The following is a 13,292-nucleotide window of genomic DNA, read 5'->3' as shown; positions in this document are numbered from 1 at the left end:
GGGCCGAGCGCGGTGGTCAAACTTTCCGGCGCACTGAGGGGACCCGCCTCTAGATGTCTCGTCTTCTTCCGCGCCTTCTTTTCGATCGGACGCTCTCCCTCCCCCCCGCCGGAGGCCGTGAAAACAAAGGCCCCTGACGATGCCCGCGCACCTTGGAGGCGGGGCAGTTCTTACAAACATGCCCCACCTCCCTACAGGCATGGCACCGCACGCCGTCCGACGTCCAGAAGACGCGGTAGGCAGTCCCCTCGTGCACCACATTGAAATTTCCCTCCGTCGTCTCCTCCTGCGCCAGCCGGACAAAGAGCTGGCGGCGGAAGGAGAACACGTGGCGCAGGCTGTTCTCCCTGAGGCCGAGCGGTATGGGGTTGATCCCCGACCTTACCTCCCCCAGTTGTTGTAGGTGAGGGAGGAGGAGCTCAGCGGGAACAAAGGGCGGGATGTTTGAAACGATGACCCTCTGCGCGGTGGCCTCGAGAGGGTCCACTGGCAGGAACGTCCCGCCCACCGTGAGCCCCTTTTCGAGGGCCAGGGACACCGCCCGCTCCGACCCCAGGAAGAACACGGCCTTTCCAGACATCTTGGAGGCCGCGACAATGGCCGAGGGGCCGACTACCCCAGCCATCGCCCGCACGCACTCCTCGATGGTCATTGTGGGGTGAGTGTAGCTCTTGACCCCGTGTTTTTTTGTAATAAGCCGAAAAGGTGGCAGGGCAGCGGGTGGCGCAGGAGGTGCCGTGGAAGCGGTTGCCACCTGCGCATATGTCCTTGCTGGCCCTGCCACCGGCCTGGATGGGGTCGCCATCACGGGGTCCCTTTAAGGGCTACACCCACCCCAAAGTCACAGGCCTTAATGGTCTTAATTAGCCTCTTGTCTAAAGACTGAGCAGAGGAGCCCTTAACGAGGCACACCTCTCCCCTAGTTGGCAATTGGGGAGGGGCCTTGCTCCCTCTGCTCAGTTGTTTTTTTTTTGTTTGATTTTTTTAAAATTAGGAGGAAGGGGTCTCAGAGAGAGAGGGGAGAGACAGAGAGAGAGAGATAGAGAAAGGGGGGTGCGAGAAAGAGGGAGGCTGCGAGGGCAGGTCTCCCCTCGCAGCTGTGGGTGGGTGCAATCCCCAGATGGCAAAACACAAATAGTCTTTGGGGGTGGTCTTCGGGTGAGGGGAGAAGATGTCTTCACCTGGGGCAGCTAGAGCCACCAGGCACACACTCCTAACGATGTTAAATAGGTGGTAAATATTCTTGAGCCTGGTAGCTCCAGCTATCCCAGGCTAGGCAATGGGGGAGGGGTGTTCAATTGTGTGTGGGGCCTAGCTGTGGGCAAGACCCCCACACACACTTCCACACACACACACCCTCCGCGATGTTCCGGCCCTCAGTGGTCTTCTTTCCTTCCCCCACCGATACAACAAAGTCTATTGGGGACTGCACCAATACACCCACCTGTCGAAATGGTAGAGTCTCCCTCCTTCCACACTGGATGTTGTTGTTGGTCTTTCCCCCTCTCTCCAACTCTTTGTAGAAAAGGTAAAGATGTTAAAAGTTTTCTGCTTCCCTCCTCTCCCTCTGGGTGAAAATTGGTGGTGAAGCCCCTTCCTTCCTTCTCTTCCTGGGCTGTTCTCAGGGCTCTCCAGGCCTTCAAAGGCAGGAGCAAAAGTTGGTAGCTGCTCCTCTCACTGCAGCTCAGCTCCAACTGAGCAGGACACGCCTCCACTGCTCCACGATTGGTCCTTGTGCATGAATCCCAAAAAGTTAGTTTGCAGGTGCAGCAGGTAATCAGGAAGGTGAATGGAATGTTGGCCTTCATTGCGAGAGGGATGGAGTACAAAAGCAGGGAGGTCCTTCTGCAACTGTATAGGGTATTGGTGAGGCCGCACCTGGAGTACTGCATGCAGTTTTGGTCGCCTTACTTAAGGAAGGATATACTGGCTTTGGAGGGGGTACAGAGACGATTCACTAGCTTGATTCCGGAGATGAGGGGGTTACCTTATGATGATAGATTGAGTAGACTGGGTCTTTACTCGTTGGAGTTCAGAAGGATGAGGGGTGATCTTATAGAAACATTTAAAATAATAAAAGGGATAGACAAGATAGAGGCAGAGAGGTTGTTTCCACTGGCTGGGGAGACTAGAACTAGGGGGCACAGCCTCAAAATACGGTGGAGCCAATTTAAAACCGAGTTGAGAAGGAATTTCTTCTCCCAGAGGGTTGTGAATCTGTGGAATTCTCTGCCCAAGGAAGCAGTTGAGGCTATCTCATTGAATGTATTCAAGTCACAGATGGATAGATTTTTATCTAATAAGGGAATTAAGGGTTACGGGGAGCGGGCGGGTAAGTGGAGCTGAGTCCACGGCCAGATCAGCCATGATCTTGTTGAATGGCGGAGCAGGCTCGAGGGGCTAGATGGCCTACTCCTGTTCCTAATTCTTATGTTATGACATGTAAGGAAAGGTTTAATTATTTTGCTGGATTTTCTGCAGCTCTGTCAGAAGTGATGTTTATTAGGGCCTAACTTAAAGTATTGTGTTTGCATAGGGTGTGAATTAGGCATGGCGATAATGAGGTAATAAACGTGACCAGCTTTAAACCACAGTCAGAATCTCACAATACCACAGTCCAAAGTTACTGTATGCCTCCAAATCAGCCTGGAATTTTGCACTCAACTCTCTGGAGTGGGACTTGAACCCACAACCTTCTGACTCAAAGGCAAGAGTGGTACTCACTGAACCATGGCTGACACTATAAAATCACGTGGACTCTTGTTCTTGTTTGCTATCCAGTGACTCCTGTTGGAAAGTGCACACATGTGAATGTTGGTTAAAGACAAGACTGAGCTTGATGGTAACATCCGCCAAGGTCAAAGAGCCAACTGACCCTCACTATCATAGGAAGAGTGGGCAATTGGACAAGGCACTGGAGGGCTTCTGGTGGGCAAGGAACCTTACCAGATCATGAGTCAGTAGGCGGTGGGGGGGGGGGGGGGGTGCAAAAACTGGGGGCAGGGTGAGGGAAGTGAATTACAGTAGTGGTAATTACAGAAAATGCTGGAAACCTTAGTGGGTCAGGCATTATCTGTGGAGAGAGAAACAGAGGTAACATTTCAGGTCGATGACCCTTCGCCTTGAAACGTTAACTCTGTTCCTCTCTCCACAGATGCTGCCAGACCCCCTGAGATTGCCAGCATTTTCTGTTTTTATTTCAGATTCCAGCATCTGCAGTATTTTTCTTTTGTAGTAATAAACAGTGCACATGGTAGACATGGACAAATTTGCTCAGATTTAGAGTTACATCCATATATAGACCTCAGCTGGCTAAAAGTAATTCCAGTAAAGCATCCAAGCACTTATGTTGTGTGACTTTGGCTTTACCCATTGACATCGTCAAGAGATATTAGCATAATTTCAATGCCAAACACGCAAACTGAAGAGTGCATTTGCAAGCGAGACTGAAATTTAAACCATGACAGTTGCTATTCTGTAAAAGCACTTGCATCTGGGAATGTTTTGAAGTTACTCCCCCTAGAAAAATCCATTTGACCTTGCATTTCTTAAACAAACAGTATTTTAATTTTGGCAACCCTCTATTGTGGCATATAAACTTTTGAATCATCAGCTAAATTTTCACCATTGTGGTTTCCTGACTGCGTCCTTTCCCAGCACTGGTTCTACACTGGGCTTTATATGAAGCACGTTACCCGGGGAGGCCCCTTATTCATCTCCAATGTTTTATCTTTCAGTGCTCGCTGATGGCAACTTCCCAACATCTTCAGTGTGTCGCTTTGGCCCTACTGAAATAAGAGCTGATGGTGAGCATTGCTTTCAGTAAGGATTTCTCTGATCTATTAATTACCGTGGAAACTCTTAACACAGTAGTAAACAACAACACCTGTGGTATCATTATAGTTTTGGTTAAGCAACATGACTGCTCAACCTGGGGGTAGTCAATTAGTGAGAGTGTTGTTGCACCTCTCCGCCAACCCTTCCATTGAACTCTGTCAGTTGTGTCAACCATGGCTCAGTGAATAGCACACTCACCTCTGAGGCAGAAGGTTGTGGGCTCACGTCCCACTCCAGGGACTTGGGCACAAAAAAATATCTAGGCTGACGCTCCTTTGCAGTGCTGAGGGAGCGCAGCACTGTCGGAGGTGTCGTCTTTCAGCTGAGACGTTAAACCGAGGCCCTGTCTGCTCTCGCAAGTCGATGGAAAAGATCCCATGGCACTATTTCGAAGAAGAGCAGGGGAGTTATCCCCGGTGTCCTGGACAATATTTATCCCTCAATCAACATAACAAACACAGGTTATCTGGTCATTATCACATTGCTGTTTGTGGGAGCTTGCTGTGTGCAAATTGGCTGCCGCGTTTCCTACATTACAACAGTGACTGCACTCCAAAAGTACTTCATTGGCTATAAAGCGCTTTGAAACATCCGTTGATCGTGAAAGGCGCTATATAAATCCAAGTCTCTTTCTCGTAATAGTTTGCAATTGGTTCCGGTGGCCTTTCCGCTGCACTCTCCATTCCCTTTAATTCTCTACCAGACTTTGTTGATCTGGTCTTCAGACTTAGTAACTTCCCATCCTCTATCAGCCCTCCTGCCCCCTTCTACCCACCTCTCTCTACTCAGGTTATTAGAGTAAAAGATTGATTTCAGTGATATTGATCTCTGTCGTCAACCAGCCTCACCTTGCAAATACACACCGCTGCACATGCCCATGTCCATATCCACCCCATTAACCTTACCAAGTCTTGATTGATACAATAAAGAAATACAGCCTTTCAAGGCCGCAGGACATCCTAAAGCACTTTACAGCCAATTAAGTACTTTTTGAAGCGTAGTCACGGTTGCAATGTAGGAAACGTGGCAGCCAATTGCGCACAGCAGGCTCCCACAAACAGCAATGTGATAATGACCAGGTAATCTATTTTTTTTTAAATGTTGATTGAGGGATAAATATTGGCCAGGACACCAGGGATAGCTCCCCTGTTCTTCTTTGAAACAGTGTCATGCGATCTTTTACACCCACCTGAGAGGGCAGACATGGCCCCAGATTAACATCTCATCCGAGAGACAGTATCTCTGACAGTGCAGCACTCCCTCAGGCTGTCAGCCTAGATTTTTGTGCTCAAGTCTCTGAAGTGGGATTTGAACACACAACCTTCTGATTTGGAGGTGAGTGTGCTACCCACCGAGCCACAGCTGACCATATCTGATCACTTCCTCATCTCCGTCATCATAAACATGGCACTGCCCGCCTCTATCCTCACCCTCTGCATGTTCTTTTCTTTTAGTTTCATTTGCAGCAGTGGGCTACAGACAAATCTGCCATTCTTTTAAATGTAAAAAGTCTATATTAGTTAAAGGCACCACCCACCCATTGCGTTGCTAAGCCACGTTCGATTTCAGAGTTCACTGATCTCAGCTGAGGTGCTAAACTTGCTCTCAAGCATCACTAGTTTAAGAAAGAAAAAGAAAGACTTACATTTATATAGCACCTTTCACGACCACCGGACGTCTCAAAGCCCCTTACAACCAACTTTTGGAGTGTAGTCACTCTTGTAATGTAGGAAACACGGCAGCCAATTTGCGCACAGCAAGCTCCCACATACAGCACTGTGATAATGACCAGATAATCTGTTTTTGTTATGTTGGTTGAGGGATAAATATTGGCCAAGACACCGGGGATAACTCCCCTGCTCTTCTTCAAATAATGTCATGGGATCTTCTATGTCCACCTGAGAGGGCAGGCTGGACAACGGTTTAATGTCTCATCCGAAGGATGCACCTCCGACAGTGCAGCACTCCCACAGCACTGCACTGGAGTGTCAGCCTAGATTTATGTGCTCAAGTCCCTGGAGTCCCAAGAAGGGGGAAAATCACCTAGGGTTCCCCTTCCTGATTGCTGTCGGTATGATTGGGTGAGAACAAGATCAGGTGGAGCTGCAAAGCCTTCTGTGGTTGAATAGCCTGACCACACTCATACTTAAAGAATGGCGATGAGTGGGGTACGGAAGTGTTGCTAGAACCTGCTGCAGCAGAGCCCAGCAAGAGAGCTCTTTCAGGAGAAAAGGAGGGAATATTGAGGATTTTTAAAAAAAGTAATCGTGATCCAACTATAACATTGCTCAGGAGAGTTCTGTGTTATGGCTATGGTGGGAGAGGTGCTGGGACCATTATACTGCTCTTTGGCCATTGTTTGTGTATTCACAGTCCCTGGCTGTCACACTTTACACCAGCAAATATGTAATGCACACGTGAACTATCTCTTAGCATCTGTTATCATGTATAGCACTCAAGAATGCTCTTAAATGTTCAAATCAGCAGTGTTCATGGAATACATTTATTAGGCAGTTGAATCTCTTGATTGAATGACTTGCAAGAAAGAGCAACTCTAACAGTTGCCATTGGTAACTACCCGCGAATCCTCCTCATATGCTTTAAGTTTTCCTGTAAGGGACCTTATCAAATGCTTTATGAAATTCTCGATATATAACATTCATCATCTTACCTTTAACCTGTAACTCTGGTTAAACATTCAACGTATTCCAGTACATTTGATATGTAGGTACCATCTTTCATAAACTGACTTTGGCTGGCTGGGGTGGGCTTTGCTTTCACCAGTTAACTTTTCATTGCTTTGTTGACAATAGGGAAGCTTTAGATATGTTTGAGCCCTCTAGTCGCATCCCTGCATCCAATGAACTGTGAAGAAATTTTACCAGTCTGCACCTGTTTCTAACAACATTTCTTTCAGTGGGTAGCACTCTCGCCTCTGAGTCAGAAGGTTGTGGGTTCAAGTCCCATTCCAGAGACTTGAGCACAAAGAAATCTAGGCTGACATAGAAACATAGAAAATAGGTGCAGGAGTAGGCCATTCGGCCCTTCGAGCCTGCACCACCATTCAATAAGATTATGGCTGATCATTCACCTCAGTACCCCTTTCCTGCTTTCTCTCCATACCCCTTGATCCCTTTAGCCGTAAGGGCCATATCTAACTCCCTCTTGAATATATCCAATGACAACTTCAGTGCAGTGCTTAGGGAGTGCTGCACTGTCGGAGGTGCCGTCTTTTGGATGAAATGTTAAATCGAAGCCCCGTCTGCTCTCTCAAGTGGACATAAAAGATTCCAAGGCACTATTTTGAAGAAGAGCAGGGGAGTGACCCCTGGTGTCCTGGCCAATCATCATCATAGGTAGTCCCTCGGAATCAAGGAGGACTTGCGTCCACTCTAACAATGAGTCCTTAGGTGGCTGAACAGTTGAATAAGAGAACCACAGTCGTTGGTGGGACAGATAGTCATTGAGGGAAAGGATGGGTGGGACAGGTTTGCTGCATGCTCTTTCCGCTGCCTGTGCTTGATTTCTGCATGCTCCCGGTGATGAGACTCTGTGCTCAGCGCCTTCCTGGATGCACTTCCTCCACTTTGAGCGGTCTTTGGCCAGGGACTCCCAGGTGTCAGTGGGGATGTTGTACTTTATCAGGGAGGCTTTGAGGGTGTCATGTGTTCCTCTGCCCACCTTTGGCTCGTTTGCCGTGAAGGAGTTCCGAGTAGAGCAGTTAGCTTTGGGAGTCTTTTGTCTGGCATGCGAACAATGTGGCCTGCCCAGTGGAGCTGATCAAGTGTGGTCAGTGCTTCAATGCTCGGGATGTTAGCCTGGACGAGAACGCTAAGGTCTCAGGGGATCTTGCGGAGACATCGTTGGTGGTATTTCTCCAGCGACTGTACGTGGTCCATGTCTCTGAGCCATAATTTGGCCCTCAATCAACATAACAAAAAAACGATTATCTGTTCATTCTCACATTGCTGTGTGTGAGAGCCTGCTGTGTGCAAATTGGCTGCCACGTTTCCCACATTACAACAGTCACTACACTCCAAAAGTACTTAATTTTGCTGTAAAGCACTTTGAGATGTCCTGTGGTCATGGAAGGCGCTATATAAATGCAAGTCTTTCTTTACTTTCTAAAGTATGAAGGGAAGTGAGGACAATGAATTCACAATGGCAGTAATACCCTCATTCCAACAAAGATACCTTTAAGTATCGGTGGCATTTTCTCTTACAACACACTGGTTGAGATTTTGAAATGTGTGCGTCTCTCTTTCAGGGCCATACATTCAAAGGTCCAGAAAGGTCCCCGATATATGGTACTGATGGTGAAAGAGACACCATCGTCTGAAAGTTTGAGTGGTGGGTCAGAGCAGGAGCCGTCTATATTAAAATTACTGGGATTTTGCTAAGAATCATCGCATTTGTCAAAAATATGACAATTTTATATATGTGTACTGTTTGGATGCAATTTGCAGTTCCTCCTGTACTGTCCCCAATAACCACAAAATGTGACATTACCATTTTACACACCAGCTATCTTTATGGCCTCTTATCAAGGAGATACCCCATCAGTGTTGAGATTCTGGCAGTTTTGTGGCATATACCTATACACAGAAAAATCTCACTGGATTGGAATGTGAAACTCATTCACTTAGGAATCGTAAGGGACATCAGAGCTGCTGTATTTATTTAAATGAATATTGATGCTGTGATCAGCCACCAGATGGTGTCCTTCCACAGGGGAGGATGGGTTTGCCATGACAGCTTGATTCAATCGGCTCTAGGTTTGTGGGATCCAGGATGAATTGCATTCCCCTCTTCTTCCACCTGAACCAGTTTGCCTCGTGCATGTCTGCCACACAGTCCATGAGCAGCATGCCACACTGCATATAAATCAGCACGCATGTGGAGATTATCACAGTGATGTGTTGATGTCGTAACTTAAAAAGGACTATCTGTGATAATTTATGAATGGGCTAAAACTTTTGTTAAAATAGCAGACAGAGGAAGAGAGCCGTGAATTGTGAATCGGCAACCGTTGCTGGCCGGTTTGCGTCGCTCCACCATTAGCTTCGCGAAAACAGCATCTCGCGCTTAACCACCCCGTGATTTTCATGAAGTTGCTGCATTTGCACATTAACTGCCTGTTAAACGTGCCACAGAAAGTTAAGTCTATTAATTAACAGCGTAATTTAACGGCATGATAATAGTCAATAACTGCCAATCGACCTCTCTTGCCCAGAAAAATAACAATTATAAGTGTGGAGTTTCATTCCTTCAGGTTGTGAATTGTTTCAGGAGATCTTAAAAATGTCATTTTTAATTTTGAATTTAGCTTACTTACTTTTCCTTTCTGTCTCTTTTTCACTCTTCCTAATCCAATCTTTCTTTCCCTCTCTCTGTTTCTCTTTCTGTACTTGGTTTGACATTGAATTCACCCCCTTTAATTCACCCTCCATCTCAGTCTTTAGTTTGGCGTTTGCCACTGGCTCCGAAGTAAGCGTCCCACAAAGCTCAATGTTCAATGGAGATCAGTGTAAGTTAATGGGGAGCCCCTAACGCAAGCTGTCTAAGCAGCCAATCACAATGCAGAATTCTCACAGACCGGGAGCCAGGAAAAGTGAATACGCTTTTATTCTAACTTTTAAAGAATACATAAGAACATAAGAAATAGGAACAGGAGTAGGCCATATGGCTCCTTGCCATTCAATAAGATCATGGCTGATCTGATCATGGACTCAGGTCCACTTCCCTGCCCGCTCCCCATAACCTCTTATCCCCTTAGTGTTTAAGAAACTGTCTATTTCTAACTTAAATTTATTCAATGTCCCAGCTTCCACAGCTCTCTGAGGCAGCGAATTCTACAGATTTACAACCTTCTGAGAGAAGAAATTTCTCCTCATCTCTGTTTTAAATGGGCGGCCCCTTATTCTAAGATTATGCCCTCTAGTTCTAGTCTCCCCCATCAGTGGAAACATCCTCTCTGCAGCCACCTTGTCAAGCCCCCTGATAATCTTATACGTTTCGATAAGATCACCTCTCATTCTTCTGAATTCCAATGAGTAGAGGCTCAATCTACTCAACCTTTCCTCATAAGTCAACTCCCTCATCCCCAGAATCAACCTAGTGAACCTTCTCTGAACTGCCTCCAAAGCAAGTATATCCTTTCGTAAATATGGAACCCAAAACTGCACGCATTATTCCAGGTTGGTCTCACCAATACTTTATATAGCTGTAGTAAGACTTCCCTGCTTTTATACTCCATCCCCTTTGCAATAAAGACCAATATACCATTGGCCTTCCTGATCACTTGCTGTACCTGCATACTATCCTTTTGTGTTGCATGCACAAGAACCCCCAGGTCCCACTGTACTGCAGCACTTTGCAATCTTTCTCCATTTAAATAATAACTTGCTCTTTGATTTTTTTCTGCCAAATGTTAGAGAGCAAAACAAAGATTGGGGCTCTCACATGGGGAACGGTAAACCTGAAATAAAATATATTAAAGTTTCTTAAAATTTAAATTTTTATTAAAATAGTTAAATTTGACATTCCACAAAATTAAACTGAGTTTTTCAGGGATTTTACGTTTGTTCAGCAGTCAATACACTGATAAAACCCCAGTTGCACCTAATACAAAAGGCTCTAACTTTTAATGGAGAATTTAACAGTGGTATTAGTGTGGAAACGCCCAAGTTTTCGTCAGTTTCACTGATTTCACTGATTACATTGATTTTTACAATTTGTTCTGGGATGTGAGCATCACTGGCAAGGCCAGCATTTATTGCCCATCCCTAATTGCTCCTTGAGAAGGTGGTGGTGAGCCGCTGCCTTGAACCGCTGCAGTCCGTGTGGTGAAAGTGCTCCCACAGTGCTGTTAGGGAGTGAGTTCCAGGGTTTTGACCCGGCAACAATGAAGGAACGGCGATATACTTCCAAGTCAGGATGGTGTGTGACTTGGATGGGTGGCGGTGTTCCCTGCATCTGCTGCCCTTGTCCTTCTAGATGGTAGAGCTCGTGGGTTTGGGAGCTGCTGTCGAAGGAGCCTTGGCGAGTTGCTGCAGTGCATCTTGTAGAGGCAACACATTGCAACCATGGTGCACCAGTGATGGAGGGAATGAATGCTTAAGGTGGTAGATGGGGTGCCAATCAAGCGGTCTGTGGAGGTGTGGGGGGTGCACAGCACAGCCGGTGTCAGAGCAATGAATGACTGACCGCAATGTCAGGATTTCCACGTTAGGATGCGTACGCACTAAATCCTGAAGTTACGGTCAATTTCAACAGGGTAATGACAGCGAACAAGTTTGCCATTTGTTGTTATTACCCACCGCAAATTCCGGGCCATTATTTTTCATTCCTTAAATCTCATTGGTTAAGGAGATACTCTGTCCTGTTGTTCACCAAGGTCCCAGATGTCATGTTTCCTCTCTGTGCCGTTATCTGCTCGCACTTTCAGCAACTTCGTGGGTAAAAAAAATGTTAAGACCTAGCAGGGCACCCCTGGAAAATCTGGCCCAATTTCCTCTCTGAAGGGAGGTGCCTAGCCTTGGTGACAGTTCTGTCCCCCTGATGGCACAGTTAAGTTTGAAGCAGAGCAGTTTACAGGGTTATGGAGATAAAACGGGGTGCTATGATTAGTGATAAAAACAGAAAATGCAGAAACACTCAGCGGGTCAGGCAACATCCATGGAGAGAGAAACAGAGTTAACATTTCAGGTCAATGACGTTTCATCAGAATTGGGCAAAGTTAGACATGTAACGGATTTTAAGCACATGCAGGGGCAGGGAAATGGGGGAGGGGAGGAAAGAACAAAAGGGAAGGTCTGTAATAGGGTGGGAGGCAGGAGAGATTAAATGACAAAAGGTATGATTGTACAAAGCAAAAGGAGATGGCAATGGGACAGGTAAAGAAACAAAAGATAAGTCTAGAAGATGTGTAAATGGGAATGGAAGAATTATCAACAGCTGCCATGCAAAAAAATAGGGGCAGAGGTTATGGTCTGAAATTGTTGAACTCGATGTTGAGTCCAGAAGGCTGTAAAGTGCCTAATCGAAAGATGAGGTGCTGTTCCTTGAGCTTACGTTGAGCTTCGTTGGTTTTGAATTACTTAAGCAAAGTTCTGGTGCAGAAATGATGGGCCGAATGGCTGTCTCCTCGGCTATAAATGGTATAGATTTGTGCTCACAGTTCCTTGCACATTGTGTTCTATGAAAATGACAGTAATTGGTTGTAAAGTGCTCTGGGATGTCCTGAAACGCTCGATATGATTGCAAGTACTTCTTTCTTTCTAACATGGATTATAAGGAATTGTGGGCAGAAACCTTCATTGTAAGAAAAGCCGGTCATCCAGTGGGCTCATTCTTTCCAATTACACGTACAATTTACAGTGTCAAAGTACTCACTTACTATAATTGCCCGAGGAAGTTGACTAACTACAGGTAAAACTTACGAGCAGTTCCGACTCTTCGATGTCTTGCTTTACTGAGATATTAAACTAACTTACAATCTACACGTTCAACACTGATCAGCTGTATAGTCCAGATGACATTTCCTTGGTCCCAGGAGCAGAGAGTATCTCGACCTCACTGCCAATTATTATAAGGGTAAATTCTCCAATCCCGTGTTCCCAAAAAGGATTGGTGCAGCTAGAAGAATTGGAGCTACAGAGATGTAACAGCCGAGTCTGTACTTTATTGTGCCATTACTCACACGGCACTTTAATTTCCTTGGACTTGTCCAGTTATTCCTTGTTGAGAACACTTAGAAAGTAATTATCATAACCTTGTCCCAATTAAACTTTATGGCGATTGCAAATTTGCTGCATTTAAATCATTCTTTGCACCGTTGCCTACAAACCCTCTCTGTCCATACACCAAAACATTGTGAGCATTTCCTACATCCTAATTTCCATTATTCATTCCCCTATGGCAGTGGCTTGCTATTTCAGGAATTCCATTGCACCAGTGGCTTGGACCTCACAACCTTCTCACTGAGGTGAGCGTGCTATAGACTGAGGCACACTGACACCCGGGGAACTACTCGGAACCCCAGGACTGCTCATATAAAAATGTGACTGTGTCTAGTTTCAGTGCAGTGGAGGAGTGTTGTTACTTTTCAAATTTGTATCTGAGATTTTTTGTAACTAGTACTTAATTGATTGGTATTATTTTGTTTCCTCCATAAAGGTCTCGGAATTCCGGAGTTGCTGGAAGCCATATTAAAGTTCTTTCCATTGGACACATACGTCAACTTCCCAGTAAGTCTCCCTGTTAAGTACACAAGGGGCGTTTGATTAACACAAATTTCCTATTTGTACTTGACCAGTGTGTAGATAATGAGGGGAAATTTGCGGTCAGAGACTTCACTGAGAGGTGAGAGGCGGATGCCTCCAACGTGCAAAAAACCGACAAATTTACCTGGTGGTCCGGGAGGTTCGTAGATTTGCGGTCCTGGGCCTCTACAC

General features: G+C 46.0%; 1 protein-coding gene across 1 annotated transcript in view; it reads left to right on the top strand.

Annotated features, from left to right (window-relative positions):
* The window catches only part of fuom (fucose mutarotase), a 167,252-nt gene that overhangs the window by 36,725 nt on the left and 117,235 nt on the right, over nt 1-13,292 (top strand). The window contains exons 2-3 of the mRNA XM_070865376.1: nt 3,738-3,806; nt 13,015-13,085. Coding sequence (XP_070721477.1) covers nt 3,738-3,806; nt 13,015-13,085 — 140 coding nt within the window. The remainder of the gene's footprint in view (nt 1-3,737; nt 3,807-13,014; nt 13,086-13,292) is intronic.

Source organism: Pristiophorus japonicus, chromosome 22 (assembly GCF_044704955.1).
Source record: "Pristiophorus japonicus isolate sPriJap1 chromosome 22, sPriJap1.hap1, whole genome shotgun sequence".
NCBI classification, from domain to species: domain Eukaryota; kingdom Metazoa; phylum Chordata; class Chondrichthyes; family Pristiophoridae; genus Pristiophorus; species Pristiophorus japonicus.
Note: the sequence above shows the minus strand (reverse complement) of the source record. Positions and strands in the feature narration are given on the sequence as shown.